The 20,522-nt window shown below is 37.5% G+C and overlaps 1 protein-coding gene across 1 annotated transcript in view; it reads left to right on the top strand.

The window, feature by feature from the left end:
* Window positions 1-20,522, top strand: part of XIRP2 (xin actin binding repeat containing 2) — a 69,142-nt gene that overhangs the window by 14,544 nt on the left and 34,076 nt on the right. Inside the window, exons 2-3 of the mRNA XM_081814254.1 lie at window positions 11,562-11,722; window positions 16,417-16,542. Coding sequence (XP_081670380.1) covers window positions 11,666-11,722; window positions 16,417-16,542 — 183 coding nt within the window. The 5' untranslated portion in view covers window positions 11,562-11,665. The remainder of the gene's footprint in view (window positions 1-11,561; window positions 11,723-16,416; window positions 16,543-20,522) is intronic.

Raw genomic sequence — 20,522 nt, 5'->3', positions numbered from 1 at the left:
TCAGTATGAATAAATGTGGTTTGGGGGGTGGGGATATGGAGTGTGTGCCACCAAGTTCCTCAAGATTCTCCTCCTAAGGAGGGCTGCATTTGGTGTATCTTCAGACAAGCCAACTTCCTTTGCAGGACCAGCCATCTGGGAGCTTGTTTTATTCAGAACTCAGCATGTTGAAATGATGCAACCTGTTGTATTTCTGTTTTTAGAGATAAGGCCAGATCAACACTTGTTATAATACCGTGTTTCTTGAGGATCTCTCTCATGTTTTTCTTTTCTTCTCTCTTCAAGTAGAGCAGGACTTTATATAATTCATGCCCAGCCTTGAGCACTGTGCTTGGCCCACTGTAGATGGGCAGTAGATGTTTACTTAATGCATGACTGAATCCTTAAGAAGAGAGATTATCAAATACCTTAATTGTGTACCTGAGATGCAGATTTAAACAAGAGGACTCTGTGATGGAAGCATGACACCAACTCTCATGCCCTGGAGCAGAATAGATCAATAGAAAATTAGGGCAGTGGTCCTTGCTTTGCATCTCTCTTCCCCTAAAGTTCATCCCTTTCCCCGCTTGCTCAGATTGATACCTAACCCTGTCTCAAGTTTGATCCCTGTAGTAACCAAGGAAATATTGAAGAATTTGCTTCAATTTCTAATTCTAAACTCAAGCTTATGAGGATGAAAAAAGAACCAATTAGAGTCATAGATACTCAACTTCATTGGTCTCCCTTGGACTTATCCCTACATGCACTAAAGTAAACGTTTAGAAAGGATTTGTGGACAGATGTTTAGGAAGCAGAAAGGAGGATTCATATAGCCTCAATTTAAAATGTACTTTCTAATAAAACATTATATTTTAATTAAAAATATTTACATAAGACACTGTGTGACTTGAATAGGTAGTTCAGAAATACCTGAACTCAATTCCAGGCTCAGCCACTTACTATATGATTTTATCTTTTGAATGTACTTTCTTCATCAGCTAAGTGGAAATAATACCACCTATCAGATATGGTTGCTGTAAAAATTAGATGTAAAGTGGAGATGAATCAGAATATACATAAAATGCTTAACACATAATCAATACTCATTAACAGTTATCATTGTTATAATGCAATATAAATTTGATTATGCTAGGGACTTATGTTGTAAAAATATGCACCATCGATAGACATTTAATGGTTCTAATTTATTTGATCATTTCAAAGAAATTTAAGTCATTTTATTCAATTATTGATTTTTGTAACTGGGCAATTCTTTAAACTAAACAATTAATTTAAAAATATTTAATAGCAATGTGATTAAATTTCCAAATATGCCCAAACTGGCACTATTACTGTACTAATAATTATCTAATTTCTGACTAAATTCTATTCATTCTGCTTTAGTACAAGAAGTACTTCTTGTGAGATGATAGGAGATGATAGGAGCTGCGGAAAACAGGATGAGTCTGTATGACATTACAGTTAGAAATGGCCGTTCTCTTACTCAGAGAGATTAAAATCTAAATGGACATTTAAACCCAGTCTTATCTCTAAGAAGATGGATATTTCTTTTGGGAGGCATGAAGAATAACTTCAAGGACGTTTCTATTGCAAAGTGGTTTGCATATATAGATCGGTGTGATTTGGGGCATCTGGAACTAACACGATCTGGAACGGATCTACCGTGTGGTGATTTGTGACTTGGACAGGTGCATGTATGTGTACGGTGGATGCTCACGTTAGTTTCCTACTGCTGCTTCAGCAAATTAGCACAAAAGTAGTCGTTTACAATGGCACAAATTTGTTACATTATTGTTCTGGAGGTCCAAAATCCAAAATGGGTTTCATTGGACCAAAATCAAGGTGTTGGGTGGGCCAAGTTCCTTCCAGAAGCTCCAGGGGGAAATCTAGTTTTCTTGCCTTTTCCAGCCTCTGGAAGCTGCCTACATTCATTAACTCATGGGACCTTTCCTCCACTTTCAAAGCCAGTAATGTAGAATCTGTACTGTCCCGCCAGCCCCTCTCCCTCACCCCTACCTCTGCTTCTGTCATCACCTTTTCTTTCTAACTGGGACTCTCCTGCTTCTCTCTTTCACTCATGAGCACTCTTGAGACTATTACATGGAACCCACGTAGATAATCCAAGATAATCTCCCCATCTCAAAACCCTTAACTTAATCACACCTGCAAAGTCCCTTTTGCCATGTAGAATAATACATTTACAGATTCCAAGGAGAAGGATGTGAACATCTTTGGAGGACCAATATTTTGCTTTCAACATTGCTGAATCTTCTCTTCCTCTAAGAGGCAACTGGAAATACAGGATCTCTTCCAGTATCTGGTGAACTGGAAGCGTACTGGTTAGGGAAGGGTGAGTGAGGAGGCAAGAACTAATTCTTTTTATAACCCTGAGAGATTATCTGTTTTTGTTCATGTATAAAGCATGGTGAGCAGATGAAATCAGATGAATGAATGGATTTGGGGGGAGGTGACATGTGTACACACAACAACACAGTGCATTTGGAGGGAATAGAACCAGAGGGAGGTTAGTTTAAAAAACGGAATCTGGGGGCGCCTGGGTGGCTCATTCGTTAAGCGTCTGCCTTTGGCTCAGGTCATGATCCCAGGGTCCTGGGATCGAGCCCCGCATCGGGCTCCCTGCTCAGCTGGGAGTCTGCTTCTCCCTCTCCCCCTGCTTGTGTTCCCTCTTTCGCTGTGTCTCTCTCTGTCAAATAAATAAATTAAAAAAAAAAATTTAGAAAAAAAATAAAAAATGGAATCTGGTTCACTCTGCTCATTTGCTGGATGGATGCCACAGCAGTTTTTGTGTGGAAGTGGGGCATACACTTCCACTCATTTTACTCTTTGCCCTTCCTCCCCATTATTTTTAAGAACTGTAAATTAATGCAAGATTGTACTATATACTTACTCTTTCAGTTTATTCTCCATTTCTTGGTTTTATAATATTCAAATGGAGTAAAATGTATAAAACTCAAATTGATTACAAATTTAGGGGCGCCTGGGTGGCTCAGTTGGTTAAATGTCCGACTCTTGATTTCCGCTCAGGTCATGATCTCAGGGTCGTGAGATTGAGCCCCTTGATGGGCTCTGCACTGGGTACAGACTCTGCTTGAGATTCTCTCTCTCCCTCTCCCTCTGCACCTCCCCCTGCTCTCTCTCTCTCTCTAAAATAAATAAAAATCTGGGGCGCCTGGGTGGCTCAGATGGTTAAGTGTCTGCCTTCAGCTCAGGTCACGATTCCAGGGTCCTGGGATCGAGCCTCTCACCGGGCTCCCTGCTCCGTGGGGAGTCTGCTTTTCCCTCTCCCTCTGTCTCTCCCCCTGCTCATGCTCTCCCTCTCTCTCTCTCTGTATCTCTGTGTCTCAAATGAATAAACAAAAAATCTTAAAAAATAAAATAAAATAAATCTTTAATTTGACTTGGCGGCCGCATTCTGAATGTTTAAGAGAGATGAATTTCATTATTAGCTGAAGGATATGCAAATATTAAGAATTATAGAAAACTTATTCATGCTAATGGCTGTGAGCCAATGCTATGCCCATCAGTATGATATCCCATTCACAAATCCAAACTGGGTTATAGATCATATATTTAGATTTGATGGAATTTAGTTCATCACTCTCCCAATTTTAGTTCTACATCAATTTTCCAAGTACTGAGCAGTTGATTTCTTTATAATGCATCCAAAATACAATCGCTATTGATGTGGCACTGGAAGTGTGTTCGCCTGCTTGAAGCTGCTCTCTCTGTTCGCGTCAGCTTTGTGGGCCTGAGTGGCATGCGAGCGTTCTGTCCGGCTCTTAGTTTGGACTGAATAAAGATTTCTTGGATTAACTTTAGAAAAGTTCAAAGAAAAAAAATCATTAAATTCTCATTTATTTGCTCCAGAGTTCAAGTTACTGTTAAACCTTAGAGTTTCTTTTGAGTCATAATTATACATTGGGTTAGCTCTCTAGCACTCTATGTTCTTATTGTTCTTATTTTTTATATGTTCTTATTGTACATGCAATAAGAGGCAGTTCACCACAGAAAAAGGCATCTCTTTGTCGTTTGAAGTCTCCTTTATCGATTTACTGGGAAGGTGATTATTTGGGTTTGGCTTTGGTTTTTGGACCCGTGTGTTCCTTGAGAAGTAGCGCAGACCTGGACTGTCACAGACCGTGGAGCCAGACTGTGTGGCTTTCCCTTCCAGGTCTCACACTCACCAGCCACCTGTCCTTGAGCAAGTACTGTAACCTCTCTGTGTCTCTGTTTCTTTATCTGTGAAATGGAGATAAAAAAATAAAAATAGTCTCTACCTCATAGGGTGGTTGAGAGCACTCCATGGATTAATGTCTGACACATAGAAAACACTTCATATATATTTGCTATTGTTTTTTTACTTGAGTCATTCTTTTGAGTCCTTTATCTGTTGTTCAATAACGTTTGCAGTTTTATTTCTGACGTGTTTGTGGTCTTTACTAAATGAGTAATGCTTTTAGCCTATTTTTTATAACTGCCCCCTCCAGTTTTCCTTTTGTCTTATAATTATTTTTGTTTAAAAGATTTTTGACTTTACACTTTTTTTATGCTTAGAAAATCTAATTGAAATCATTTTCTACTTCTCTGAAGATTTTTCATCATTTTAAGAAGCATTTAGTTCTTCACTCCATCTAATACCCTGTAACGTGCTGTGAGGTGAGGAACTGTTGGATGTTTTCCACAAAAGCATTAGCCAGTTTCCCCAACATGACTTGTTGGTAATGCTGCTGTCTCACCCCGTTGCTCTTCCACATACTCATGTGGCCAACTCCTTCATGTTTCAGTGCAGATGTCCTACTTCTCAGGATGCTTTCCCTGACACCTGCTCGTTGACACACCTGAGTAGATTATGTCCTCCCCGGGAGGCTCTCAACTCACCAGGGGCAAACCCATTAACTCTTGGGTTGTAATTGCCTATTTTTCTTTCCAACTAGTCTGAAAGCTGGGGAGCATAGTGAATGCATCATGTGCTTACTATAGATAACCAATAGTTGTTTAATGATAATAAATATATTAAAAGAAGGCTTATTAATTATATAGTGTGAATCATTTCCTTTTGAAATTTCATATGGTGGGGCGCCTGGGTAGCTCAGTCGGTTAAGAGTCTGCCTTCGGCTCAGGTCATGATCCCAGGGTTCTGGGATCGAGCCCCACATCGGGCTCCCTGCTCAGCGGGGAGTCTGCTTTTCTCCCTCCTTCCCCCTTGTGCTCTCTCTCACTATCTCTGTCTCTCTCAAATAAATAAATAAAATATTTTTTAAAAAAGGAAGAAATTTCAAATGGCAAAGATGGAGGGAGATATGTGAATGTCACCCACAGTAATTAGATTCCCATAGAGTTCTCCTTTTTCTTGTTATTGATGGTGTTTGTATGTTTCTGTACTAGGCTAGTCCGCACCCAGAGGCCTACAGTGTTACAGCTTCAGAGTGGGATTAGTGTCTTCCAACTACTGATGGCCCTGCTATCTCATTTAGGGTACTTTCTCTGTAATGTTATTTTGCATGAAAAGAATATAGCCACAATGACTTTTCTTCATTTTATATTTGCCTGTTACATTTTTACCCAATATTTTCTTTTTAAGTTTTGTGTTTTGTTTTAGGTTGATTTTTGACCTGTGTTTATTTTTATGACTATTACATCTGATCTTATTTCTACCTTCTTGTTTAGGTATTATATGTTAAGGCCCTTTGTTTTCTTTTGGAGTGACTTTTGTTATACAGACTGTCTTTGAGTTTGTGTTGACGTCTCACTCGAGTACCAGCCTGGATTCATACAGACTCTAGCTCACAAAACTAAAATTTCAGTAACCAGTAACCAATTTTCTAATTCTTTTTAGTATTCAGTGTGATAAAGAGGACATCTAAGGATATCTGAGTTTGGTTTCTTCATCACAGAAACTCTTCATAATTTTAGATAATTGTAGAATTTTTCTCTCTCCTTGTAAAACTTGCAATGTTTTACAAGGATTTACTGTTATATTGGTGTTTCAAACTTAATTTTATTTCTGGATTATGGTAAATATTTTAAGTCTATGCCCATATTTTATTTTTAGCAATTTTTCTTCAAATTTATCTTATTTGTTCTGACTCATCATTTTACAGTTTGGATTTTGCTCTCTGTTCTCTCTGTTCTCTGTCATCTCCTTTCACATTGCTGTTAATGTTAGTGATTTTCTTTTCCACAGCATGTATTATTCTATTTACTGCCCCCAGTGTGTATTTTAACTCTTCTAAAAACTTTAATACCCCTAGTTCTTTTCTCATCTCTGACAGCTTTCTTTTCTTCTGATTTTACTTCAGCTAGGTGTCTGCTGTAAATCAGACACAGCTAATAACAGCTTTGTAACACTAGCAAGTAGTCTGTCAATGAGATGCAGAGGTCAAAGGAGCTTACTTTATTCTACAGACTTCCACATAATCCATATTGGGTGGGCAAAAGAGATAAGAAATAAGGTGACTCACAAAAATTTAAACAATATTTGTGTAAGCCAGTTTTGATAGCCCTGGTGTTTAATATCTACCTTTCATCCAATTACATCCATTATAGTATTGTTGTATGGTCATCCTTTCCATAAAACATTATATCAAGTTCAACTACAGTTTAGAAATATGTCTGCCATATTTTGGAAGTAAGAAATATTTACATTTAGAAAATGTGCTGAGGTGGAATCTTGCTTTAGAAATAAAATCATGACAACAATGAATCATGGAACACTTTATCTAGAACTAATGATGTAATGTATGGGAATTAACATAAGAATAAAAAAAAAAAGGAAAGAAAAAAAAAAAAGAAATAAAATCATGACAGAGCACTTGGCTTTGTGACCTGTTCCACACTGGGTGTTTTCCGAAAAGACATTTTTCTGACTTTGACCATATCTTCGAGCAACGCAGTGATCCCAGCACTATTGTATCAAACCATTGACCTTTATTTCCAAATTCTTACTCTATGAAGATCTTAGGATCATATATATAATTTATTACTTCAGAGTTCTAGACAATTATTTGTTTAATGGGAAATGAAGAGAGACCTGCTATTTGTTAATGTTGTAAGAACATACCCTTTTATAAACCACTGAATTCCAAACTTAAAATTTCCTGAACAGCTGGTTAGAAGAATGGTTCAAAATAATGAACCCTTTTGAAATACCTGTTAATACTAATCTGTGCATATTTCTAAGAATTCTTTCACTGATAATAGAAGTGGTGAAATGAGAAGAAAATCCCAGATTGCATTAATTACATTGACTATTCCTCATTGTTTTCTATATCTGACTTCTTAAAGCTATTATTTTACTCCATAGAAACACAGAAAGGTGACTATGCAATCCTTCTGTGACTGACTACAGGCATGTGAATAATTGGTCTGGAAAGGAAGAGCAGTTTATCTTATATTGTACTACTTTGCTTTTTAAAAAATGCTTTAAACATGGACTCTCCATAAAAAGTAAAATTCAGGAAGGTATAATGAGTTTTGTAACTGGGCAAATTTAATTGGTTGATTGATTTAGTTACCTTGTTTTTAAAAACTGCAGAAGAAAAGTACATGTTTCAAGATCAAGAAAATAGATTTGTAGTCACACATCTCTCATGATTTAAGAAAATAGGAAGTGGACGTAAGTGTATACTTACGTATGTATGTATCTGTATACATCTGTATATATACATAAGTATACATAAGTGGACATAAGTTAGATCTATGTGTAGTATATTATAAAAAATAATAATATAAATCTTTTCCCTAAGAACCTCAGAACTCTTCTTATAAAAGACATTCTTATCCTTGGCATATAATCATTTTCATGATAACAGCTTGTATTTTTTAGTGTTCTATTTTCTTTCAAAGTGCTTCCTTCTATGTTTTTTCTGCTTTATAGGATTTATTCTGTTCTACAAAGAAGGACTATTTTGGGTGGATTAGCAATTATTTTCTCATCAGCAAACAAAAGAAAACAGTTGATATTTAGGCTGCAATGGATTCTATGTCCAGCTATACCATTAACTCTGGAGATTTGGGAGAATTCACTGAACTTCTTTGGATTTTCGTTTAGTCATCTGCACAATGAATTGCCACTAAGCCCCAGAGACAAGTTACTTCTAGTACAATGATTTTGTGATGTTAATATTTATAATGCTTTCTAATAGAAATGGTCATTTGAAAAGTTCGTTTTCCCTTCCTTTTTCACAGACCACTTTAGCCTTATGGCATGGTCTTTCACAGTATGATTTCCATACTTAAATGTATGCAAATTTCCCCTTATTTTTCCATAGGTATTTTATTTTATTTATTTTCTTTTTTTTTTAAGATTTTATTTATTCATTTGAGACACACACACACAGAGAATGAGCAGGGGGAGAAACAGAGGGAGAGGGAGAAGCAGGCTCCCCGCCGAGCCAGGAGCCTGATGTGGGGCTCGATCCCAGGACCCTGGGATCATGACCTGAGCTGAAGGCAGACACTCAACCATCTGAGCCACCCAGGCGCCCCTCCATAGGTATTTTATGACAAGGGCATCTTTACTTGTTCTTGTGTGTCACCTCTCTCTTTAAAGTTTCCCTAAACTCATTTCATACTGTTCTCCAACCTCAGTTACATTCAAGCCAATTACATTCAAGCCTTCTGAAATGGCACAGTAGGAGGTCAGGGGACCAATGTCCCTGTCTTCTTCCTCACCTATCCCTAAGAAAGGGGATGTCTATGGCTCAGTCGGTAGAGCAACTGACTCTTGGTTTCAGTTCAAGTCATGATCTCGGGGTCATGAGATCGAGCCCCATGCAGGGTTCTGTGTTCAGCACAAAGTCTGCTTGAGATTCTCTCTCTCCTTCTCTCTCTGCCTCTGCCTCTACCCACCCCCAACTCTCTCTCTCTCTCTAAAATAAATAAATAAATCTTAAAAGGGGGGGCTGTCTTATCAACCTTAAAAAGTTATATCAGATGTCGTCAGCATCAAGATAGGAGCAGATAGATACACTGCCTTAGAGTACACTGGGCAGGAAACATCACTTGTTTATGAGGTGAAGAAAGGATAGATGTTGACTTAGAAGGTTAAGAAACAATATGGACACAGCTTATTAACTCAAGGTAGTTTTCTACTCTATGACTACCTGTGTAGGCAAAGTTACTGATGGGAAAGAGAGAGAAATTAAAATGTAGTGTCTTTTCTGTGATCAAAATGAAAGTCCACAAGGCAATAGAATCCAAATCTCTTAATAATCAGGCCACTGATTTCCTGACCATTAATCTTGGGCATTTGCCAGTAGGATGAAAATGATAAAAGTCAAATATTTGAAAAGTAAATGCCATCTGTAAATTTTAGCAAAAATAAACTGCTGACTTTCTGTTGAGATAAATAAAAGAATGACATCTTTTATGAACAGAATGCACAAAATGAAATTTTTATTTTAATGTGGAAAAATTTAGGGAGTCATGTTCAGTAAAATCTATATAGTGATCATTCGCAAGAAAGTAGTAGTATAGTTAATATAAACTGAATTCATCTGTGTAGATAGGTAATCCATGGGGGAAAATAGAGATATATTTTCTTTATCATGTGAAAAACTTTCAGTAGCATGTGAGAATGTGTTTTTATCAGAATCAACTGGAGGGATGTACTTTTGTATGGATATGAGGTTTTGAATGACAGGCGAATTTCACAAATAACTGACATTTGTTATATACACATCAACGTTGTACAATCATCGCGTGCATATATCACAACTTCATATTCCTGTATACTTTGTATTTATGGTAAGTAAAATATATTTACAATTTTAATTGAAATATGTGAAAATGTTTATTTGAATACGAAGTCCCTATGGAAAACCAGATACTCATGGAACCAAAACAAAGGATTTTTAATTTTTTCTGGATCACAGAAGTTGTGCTCATCTTTGGTTGTGTACATAAAAGAAACTAAAAATAGAAAAAGCAAACAAGGGGCGCCTGGGTGGCTCAGTCGGTTAAGCGGCTGCCTTTGGCTCAGGTCATGATCCTGGGGTCCTGGGATCGAGCCCCACGTCTGGCTCCCTGCTCAGCGGAGAGCCTGCTTCTCCCTCTCCCTCTGCCTGCCACTCTGCCTACTTGTGCTATCTATCTGTCAAATACATAAATTAATTTAAAAAAAAAAGAAAAGAAAAAGAAAACAATTCTGTAAGATGGCTCGATGTGGGAGCTGGCGGAGGAGGTAGGAAGAACAGGAAAGGGAAGAAACAGCTTGGTTATCTGTCACCTGGGATTGTTTGGGTCTTGGTGTACAGTGTACAGTGATTAAATCAGACCGGTCCAAATAACAAAGTACCCCGAAGAGCCAGCCCTACTCTATGAGTTCCAGAAACTACCAGTCCTAAGGTGAAAGGCAGGGGGTGCATGAATGAGTAATGAATATACATAATACATCCATGCAGGCATACATGTATGGATGTATCTGTATGTAGATAGGTACCATACCCCCATTGGTCCCAGAAAGAGCCCTTGCACATGATTCTGGAATTAGAGTTCTTTAAGAGTGAATAGTAAACCATCAAGCAGAGTGATAACATCAAAGAATACTAGATTAGAGAAGAAAATCTAGTTTTGAGACCAGCTTTGGCTTATATAACTGAAGAGCCCTGAAGAGTCCCTGTCTTCCTTTCATATAAGGAAACATTTAGACAGGTTTCCATATGCTTAAAAGGAGCTGGTTAGATTAGGTTAGACTGTATGATCTTTAAGACCTTCTGTTTCTAACAACTGTTATTCTGTGATCATGCAATCAGTCTTTTGCTCTGTTTCCAAGCATGTAATTCCTGTTACCCTGTATTTTTGTCAGGTAGATGGCTTAAATGGGAAAATAACAGACCATCTGAAATGGGTGACTGACAAAGCTTTTTCTAACGGTGCTATTATTTCTCTCTCATGTAACACATGTCTCTGTGAATAAAAGAAATAAACCCACAGTCTAATTCTCATGGCAATGGCTTATTTTAGCTAGATCTCTCTCCTCGAGTGTTAAGGGGTGGAGAGAGAAGCAAAGAGCAATTTTTAGACTTGCTAAAGTTTTAGTCCACCCATCAAATCTGCCTCTAATTAATTGTGTGATCATGGGAAAGTTTTCTAACCACTGTGACTCTCTATGTTCTTATCTATAAATTTCAGAAAAGAATAGCACCTACCTCATGAGGTTGTTAGAGAAGTAAATGAGATCATGCTCTTACAGCATTTAGCCTAAATTCAACAGACGGTGCCTCAGGAATGTTCATTATTAACATTATGAAGCTCTTAATAACTATTTTTCATCAGAATAATCACAGGAGTAGGAGTGGAGACAATGTTTTTGTTTGACATGCGCATAAGCATATGCTCCTGTATGGGCATTTTGTAGCTTTGCTTGAAAGCTTGAAGAGAAGAGGGTGACTGTGGGACATTGAAAACACAGTACTGTGAAATGTTGCAGTCTGTTTTATGAGAGCAGATATTTAAAATGCCTTTACTGTTCATAAGGTGATGCTATTTGCTCTTCAAAGCCCGAAACACGTATCTGAGCATGCTACGTTTGTTTTCAGTGACTGTTGGCCCTGATAAGCCTGCGAGTGGATTTGCAGAAGACGGTGGTGCCCAGAGCGAGGGCGTGTCCGACCTCCAGGAAGTGGTGTCCTTGAAGGAGCGGATGGAGAGGTACCAGGCAGCTGTCTCCAGGGGTGACTGCCGCAGCTTCTCCGCCAATGTAAGCTGCCCCTGGTGGTTCTGCACGGGGCAGTGGGCTTTTGGTCTGCCCTTCACATACCCTCCTTCCATCGCGATACAGGAATACCACTGGGAAGTGGGATAAAGTGGAGAAAGCACAGACATAGTGTGAATCAAAGTCAGAGGTTACTTGCTGTGTGAATTTGGGCTACTATCTTAACCCCGCTCTGAGCTTCAGTTTCCTTAACTGTAAAATGGGAGTAGCCATCCACCACAGAGGATCTTAGAGAGAAGTCAAAGAGGTAATTTACGTGGAAGCCATAAGGCAGGGTATAAATGTGTTATTATTGCCATCATTATCATTTAACCTATGGCTATTCTCCTCAGGAAGGTTGGGAATTAATTTCAGATTTTAATAATGTGGGTCTGCATGCCGCCCTCCTCGGTCTCATGTCTAGTTCATTTAAATTCACTGGAAGTATCTTTTTTTTTTTGCTTTTCTCATTTCTCTGTACGCTCTAAATCCATTAGGAGTAGCTTAATCAACATAGAAATGAGGGAGATTAGCAATGTAGGCACTCTGCTAAACCAATTATGATTATAGGAAACAGCAGGATTCAGTAGGACCACCAATTTTTGGAGCCAAAGCATAATAAAGTCATATTCAAAAGAATTTGTTGGGTTCCATCATCTGTGGCCTTCAATCCACAGGGTTTGATGAGTCATTTTATTAGTAGCAGCTTTATAGTTTAATGGAATATAAGGATACTCTTTTATAATTATAATCTCCAAATTAGCAAAGTTGTTCATTTAACCAAAAGAGAAAGAGAAAGAATAGCCAAGAAGGGTGGTGTTCTAAAATAGCTAACTCTTAACATTCTTCTTTACAAATTATTTAGAGACAAGGCTGACTGTGCCAAGCTCATTAACAATATTGTAATTCCAAATGACATTTAAGTTTTTACATAGTCATTAAAATCCATTTTAGATGCAGCATGGATTTTGAATGAATGTACAGAAATCACAGAAGCAGCTCAAGCTCTTCCAAAATAAATAGTATCACTCCAGGGCCTCCTGCCAGTCTTCTTAGATAGCACCCCCTGCTGGATCATTAAGGAACTTCACTACAAATTAGTGTTCGAAATTGGAAAAAAGATTCTTGGGGAAACAAACGGATTTTGAAAGCATTGAGTGAGAGACGGGTTATTTAGTAAACAGTTTTTTTTTTTAATTTAGGAAGACTTTTATCTTAACAGACACTAGGAGAATACACAATAAGACAAATTGGTATGTATAATGTGCTAAAAAGAGAATATTTAAGCACTAAGAAAACTTAATTATCCCATTATTTAATACAAAAACAAAACAATGTTAATGCTATTATGAAGGTAGCCTACACATAAAGAATTTAATAATCCTTCTCTTCTCTGCCCATTTACAGGCAAAACAAACTGAGGGGAAGTGATTTATGGGAGATCATGCATTAGTGACAAACCAGACTAAATTCCTGGTCTCTGGACTCCTGTGCTCTTTTAACTGAATTCAGCTGCCTCTCATATAAGAAAGAATCTGTGGCCCAACAAATGCCCTATTATTTGGTTTGGCCCTAAGTTAATATTGTGCAGGGGCGGGGGGGAAGGGGGAGAAAGAGCACAAATATTATCTCAGATAAATCCTGGTAAATAGCTAAAGAAAAACAAAATAACTGCCTTACTGCCTTATCTGGTCAGATGCATCAAATGTCTGTTCACTTACAAAATCATGGAAACTGCCTTTAGCAACCTTTCTGTCTACACAAAGAACCCAAGTATTTTATGTGCAAAATCTGGAGGTCTCTGATTCGGCCCCAAACTGAATCCATTATATTTCAGTCACATTGAGATCAGTTTCGCCTGGTCCTGGCCTCAGCCGGATGGCATTTGGTTGAACCTAAATAAAAGTCATGGCCGTGGAAAGGTGGTGGTCTGCAGGAGAGTCCTAGAAGAGAAGGGGGAGGTAACATTTGTTAAGCAATGAATTAAAATGCCAGATTCTGTGCTGTGCAATTTTATTTCCTTTATCTTTTTTAACGCAAGAAATACAGGGAAAATATATTGTTATTCCCAGTTTATAAGAAATAAAACTTGAACTCTATTCCAAGGTTTTAAGTGTCAGAACTGGGATTAGAATCAGTATTTGTCCAACTTCCCAAATTATGTTATTTCTACTATGTGCAAGGACCCAAGGACAGTTCTTCGTAAAGAAAATAGATAATTGTGTAATATATTAACCTGGCTAAGTGTTAGGTAGTTAAATTACCTTATTATTAAAACAACTCAATATTAAGTAGGTTCTATGTTAACTTGTTAATAAAATGACTTAATTATTATGGGCATACCCGTTAGATTCCAAATCTTACTTCTGAGTCCAAGAATAAGGAACAATGAATAAGGTTAAACATAAAAATGTTTAACACAAAGCAACCTGTTAGGTGGTCATTTACAATAGCACAGATTAGTTGACCTTATAGCATACGGGGCTAAACAAGGCAAAGTCCCAGGCATGGTCTCCATCAGAGCAAGGAAACATCACTCCAGCTCATGCCCACAGACTGCTCCTTGAGCAATACCACATATATAAACCTTCATTTACAAGCTGAGCTGAAGAAAGAAACCATATCACCACCACTAAACTACAATTCAAAGGACTTCCTCACTTAGGTGGGTGAGCAGCAGTAACAGTAGGACTACTGACAAGATTCATTAACTATATGTATTTTTACACATGTAATATGGTCTGATTCCAAAGCGCAATGCTGAAGGAAAGGAATGGGTATATTTGGTTTTTTTATAACATTTGGTAGATGAGAGGCAACATGTTCAGTATAGGAAACGATATTTTTGTGAAAATGCACTTACTAGGAAAGTATTCAGTCATTAGCATAATTATTGAGGCTTACTAGATTAATTTGCGCATGATTTGGACATTGTTTATAGTTGTTGGAAAGAGTAGGCTTCTTCTTAACAATAATTGCCTTAATTTCCATAATTTAATACTCATATATTATCTATGTTTGATCAATCCAAGGAAGGCCACTTATGTACATTAAATGTCAGGGGGGGGTATAAGAAATATTGTGGCCTTATTTCAGCCTTTCCCTTTTTTACCTTAAATTTCAAAATAGATGCCACACTTTCTCATGACTTTAACATGTATCAAACGGCAGTAACTGACCAGGATTTACATTTGAAGTTTGCTGCGGAATTTGGTAGAATATATATATCTAAAACATATAAGTATACATTCTTACCCCATGCAGCAAATATACATATTCTTAGATATCAGACAGTGCATGGAATTGGGGAAAGGTTATGAATCTGATAAAGCAACCACATGAATTTGCTAGTAATCCACATAATCCCGATTATTAATTCATTCTCCAATATTGTGGGAAACCCCAAGATTATAACTGTATTTTTAGGATCTGCTTGAGAAACTACATATTGGGTCATGATTTCAGGATTCCCGGAGTCCACAGTCCATGTTAGGGGAACTTCAGCTCATGGGCATCCAGTTTCTTCCAGGTCTCTAGGCTTCAGGGTTATATCAGGACTGGGCCAGACCTCAGGAGACCTCCTGTGATTTGAAGAGTTGCTGAATCTCTTCCCAGTCTTAAGCAGTCCTAGAAGCTTCCTGGAGGAGGGCTGGTTGGCATGGGGCCTGTTTGCTTGAGAGTTGTCATCCCATCTGGGCTTGAGTGCCTTCTGGGCTGGGGAGTCTGTTGAATCATCAAAACCAAAGCCCTTAAGTTACTGCACTTCCCACAGGGGCATAAGATCTGACAAGGCTCCTCAGTGTTTTTCAAGTTGCTCCAAATGATGCCTACTGAATTAGGCTTTCTGTTCTGCAAAATGCCAACAATAGCCTAGAATCCTTCTAACCCTAAACCTTCTAAGCTAAGTCCTGGGCTATGCCAACCCCAGAGTAGTTGTTTTTCTGCCTGTCCTAATTTAGTACTAGTGATTAAGACAGACTGCAGCCATTAAAACAGATATGGGTTCAAATACCAGCTTCTTACTCACACCCCAGCTCTGAGAACTTAACAAACTGCCTTACTTACTCAAACCTCAATTTCCCCATTTTAAAATGAGAATAAATGCCCATATCTCACAGAATATGGAGAAATATCAAATGACAAGATATGTGTAAGCACATAGAAATCATTTAGCACGAGTATTAAGTAGTTGTTATTATTACTGATATTGACATTTTTGCTTAAGAGAGGCTTATTTTATTCATCTTTAGTGATTTAAATACATTTTGGAATTAGTCAAATGTTTTTAATATTCTTAATAATGTGTTGCTTATGTAGACATTTGGGATTTTAATGACAACCTTACTGTGAGTTAAAATTGAATCCGTTATTCTAATTTCTACTAGTCTGTGTATTATTAGAGAAATGCATCCTGCAGGTCTAATCTCCAGATATCCAAATCTATCTGAGATAAGGAGAATTAACTCAATATTTTGAAGTTCCTTCTGACTTTATATCAAACACTGATAAATGAGAAAACAACATGGAGAGTTTTTTTTTTTTTAAGGTTTTCTGTGAGGGCCTACTGAAATAATTGCTTATGTTCATATTTTTTTAATATACCATCCATCAATAATTGTCAACTATAAAAAATAATAGCTTGTAAATCCCATCTTGAACAGATATAAAGCTGAATTTTCCTTTTTCTTAAATTGTCTTAGGTGATGGAGGAATCCAGAATGTGCACAGTGCCTGGTGGTTTGGCCAGAGTGAAGAAACAATTTGAGAAGGACAAATTTGCTTCTTCTTGTAACACCTTGTCTCAGTACCACAACAGATCTGAGCAGGTAATGCATAAATCACATATGGTCGAAGTGCTCTAATTTCAGTGCCAATGCAGAAAGCCCCCTGTTCAGTGGTACATTTATTTTCATCACTCATTAACAAATACTGTAATTTTAAGATGCTTTAGAAAATCATCTTTAAAGCATATCAATGTATTGATTTACTTACTTGGAGCATTTTGTCATGTTTCTAGGGAACCGTGCTGGAATATTTTTCTTCTCAGCTTCTAATGTTTCAAACATAAATGAAAATTGAATAGCCTGGGTTAGTCAACAGGTAAATAGAAATGTTGAGAGGCACGTTTGTATTGAGCCTCTGCTCCTAGGTTGTAATTCATGATAAACTATCTGCTGGTTGTTTGCACAGATCCAATGTGAAGCATTATCTAGCTGATCATTGTGGTGAGTTTTCTGTTTTCTTTAAAATCATCAAAAATTGAGTAGTAGAACCCAGATGCTACATAAAACTGCATAATGCAATTTCTACATTTTATCTTATATAAAAGATTTTTTCCCCCATTTCATTCCTCCATTATCATATATCACCAAATATTGTCATGGGTTATAATGATTTTTGAATGTGAGAATCTTCAGTAATAAAACCCATTAGACTGAACTTGGCACTTTGAAAAATAGTAATTGCACTTGAAACAGCTGTATTTAGGTCCATGTTTTCCATGAGGAAGAGAGTAACTGGGGTACTTCTAAAATTTTGTAGTGGAAAATAGAAGGTAGTTTTTTGTTTGGTTGGTTTTTGTTTTAAGAAAAATCCCTAGGATATTTGGAGTTATCTAAGTTTTAAAAATTAAGGCAATTGTGTGGTATCGCATGGGTGGGGGGGAAGTATATCAGATAGATTAAAAATCTGATCTGTGAAATAGTATTTGTTTTCTTTTCCTGGCTTTGTCTGAGAAGTAAAAATTGTACAATATAAATAGCTCAATGAATTAGTGGTAAGATTTATTTTAACTTTGCCTGAAGGAAACAAAATGTGAATAAGAAATTAAGACTGGATATACTTGTGGTCTAATATATAGCTGTTGCAACAACGTAGGAGTCTTTAGGTGAGTCAGTTGTGTGATTGCTTGGAAGTGGTCAACAATACAAAATGTTGTTAGGATCGTTGATAACTTAAGTAACGAGGCCCACATAGAGATCTATGTATGTACAGATCCTTTGTTTTGCGGGGAAACATTGTGATAGAGTGTAAGGGCTATGGGGCTTCTAGGTCTGAGTTCAGAGGCCGCCTCTGCCACCTACCAGCCGAGTGACACAGACGCAAGGCCACCGTCATGGCGCATGGCCCTGGGTGGTCACTCAGGGCCCCATTCTCAGAAGGGCCCGGCACTTAGCTTAATGCTTTGCTATCATCTTGAAATCCTTAATAATTTTGGAACAAGGGACCCGGGCCTGGCATTCTCATTTTGCACCAGGTCTGGAAAATTATGTAGTCAGTGCGACATAGACCGAATTCATCGACCCTCAACTCTCAGTTTCTGATTAAGATGGGGCAACTGACGAGGGATTTGCCCACCTCATGAGGTTACTGTGGAGGTCTAATATGACAGAGTGGTTTCCGTGAAAGTATTTCATTACCCATGAAACTTGAGGTCAGTTAGGACTCCTTAATATTGCAAGAGACAGAAAGCCCAACCAAAAGTGGCTTAAGCCAAAAGGAACATCATAGATTCACAAACATGCAGTCTTGTGGAAGGGAGATCTGGTGTCAGCTCCAGTGGTTTCCTGAAGGAGCCGACTTGGGCCAACCAATGTTTAGGAATGTTGCAAACCAGGTAATGTCAAGTTAATAGCTTGAAATCCGCCACAGCGAGAATATTTGAAATAGAGAAATTGGCAAATACAACAAATCAGGGGTATTCTTTCTTTCTCTCTTTTTTCCTTCCTTTCCTTCTCTCCTTTTTTCCCCTTTTTTTTCCTTGAGAACCCATTGTTAAATATGTATTTCCTTACCATTAATGTAAGGGCTCAACATATGTCCCTAGCATAGTAGCTAAGAGCAGAAAAATGAGCCAGATCACTTGCGTCCAAATCCCTACTCCTTCATCTATTAGTTGTGTGACATTAGGCAAGTTCCTTAGCTTATCTGTGCCTCAGTTTCCTCAATTATAAAGTCAAGATTATAATAGTACCTATCTCATAAGTTTGTTAAAAGGACTAAATGGATTATATTTGTAAAGTGCTTAAGACCATGCCTGGCCCATTTTAAACACTACACAGTGTGTATTTAAAAAAAAAAAAAAACAATAATAAGTATCACCTTGAACATATTTCTTTTTTTTTTTTTTTTTTAACCTCACTTCTTTTGGGCTGGTCCCATTCTCACCCAGGTTTCCCCCAGATAGTAGTAAAATAGATGCAGAGAAAAAGTAAGATCTTTTTCCCAGCAGTTTCGGGAACAAGCCTTACTGCATCTAATTGGCTCTAAATGGAACACTCATGTTCTTCCTAGAACTAATTGCTACAGCCAGGGGACACTGGTTGGCTGAAGCCTCTGTACCTGTTGGCCTAAGTGGAAGTTCTCAGCATTCAGTTATCAAGGGAGAATAAATGGATACTGGGTAAAAACAAAACCAACAGCAGCAACATACAAATGTTACACACACACCCACCCCCGCTATAAGCTCCTTGGAAATGTAATCTATTATTAAAATCTGTAGCCCCTACTCTGGAACATGAAATATTAATGCAATTGAGTGCAATAAATAAAACCATGCACTAGAAGTCTGAATATCTGCAGGACTCTGGGCCTGTAGTGACCTCTCTGAACTTCAGTTTCATTATCTACGTGTAGACATGTTAATAATACCCAATAATTCCATGAGGAATGACTAAGCCTAGGTCATAATGCCATCTAAGATAAATAATATAGAACGGAAACATGTTAGAATAAACTAGTAAATATCTTTTATTGAACTGTATACTGAAGTCTGTGAGAAATAGATAAAAGAAAAAAAGCCATCCACACTTTAGAAAATGAAATGACTAATTTATAATCTTTATTAGAAATTTGAGATTCATGTCAAATTTGGTCATAGAGGGGGAAAACATAGAAAAACCATGTCTTAGATATTCACTTAAGCTTTTAAAGCTATTAAATGCATTCTAAAATTTGCTTCTCTTATCAGTGGGGATTGAGGATGTTTACAGGTAGAGGTGGATACTTAATTCTGTTTTACCTAAGCTGGTGTCCACCCAGACGGTATTTTCAGTCTTTGCTTGTTGAAAGTACTTGAGATTTATCTCTCTGCTAAGTCTGCCCCTGGCCAAAAAAATTTTTTTTGTTAATATATAAAAATTTATATTAATTTGAAAACCAAGTTTGATTAGAGTTAAAAGAAAGAACATTTGTTTTGAATTTCTGACAATATTTAATGTCACAATTAGTAATAATCTTATAAGGTGTGATAATTAAGGTTCAATCTGCCCCTCTCCTTTCTAATATACTGAAGTCAGAGGTTTCAGGGTAATTAGCTATTTGGTAGTCGTTTGGGAGATGAGCAACGGGGGTAGACAAGTTTTGGAAATTAAGCTATCTCTCAGGTTAAAGATCCCTTCTGTCTGCTGATTGATCATATCAGACTACGTTTTATTCAAAAAGGGGTTCTGAAAAAGAAAAAAAAGAGGTATAAAATATAGGAACTTTCGTTTATGCCAGACATTTAAAATCTGAGATAGTGTCCTATTTATATATTCTAGACTTGTCATGCTTCATGGTTCTGCCTGTTTAAGTTAGCAGCATCACTGCTAGCCTGTGGAGTATCCTTATGTAAAGTAGAAAAAGCAGCCACTCTGGACCATCAGAGCCACTGGGTGATGGAAGCGTGGGGCGAGGGTTCAGCTTCTTAAAAGAATGCTTTGGGGAAATGTTATTTAATCTTTTCCTGATTCCTTAAAAGGGTGCCTTGAAATACGCTGCGGAAGGTATTAGAATACATGGTTATTGGGCGCCTGGGTGGCTCAGT

Source organism: Leptonychotes weddellii, chromosome 3 (genome assembly GCF_054177405.1).
Source record: "Leptonychotes weddellii isolate Sample4059 chromosome 3, ASM5417740v2, whole genome shotgun sequence".
In the NCBI taxonomy this organism is placed as follows: Eukaryota; Metazoa; Chordata; class Mammalia; order Carnivora; family Phocidae; genus Leptonychotes; species Leptonychotes weddellii.
The sequence above is the reverse complement of the archived record's forward strand: the minus strand, read 5'-3'. Positions and strand labels throughout refer to the sequence as shown.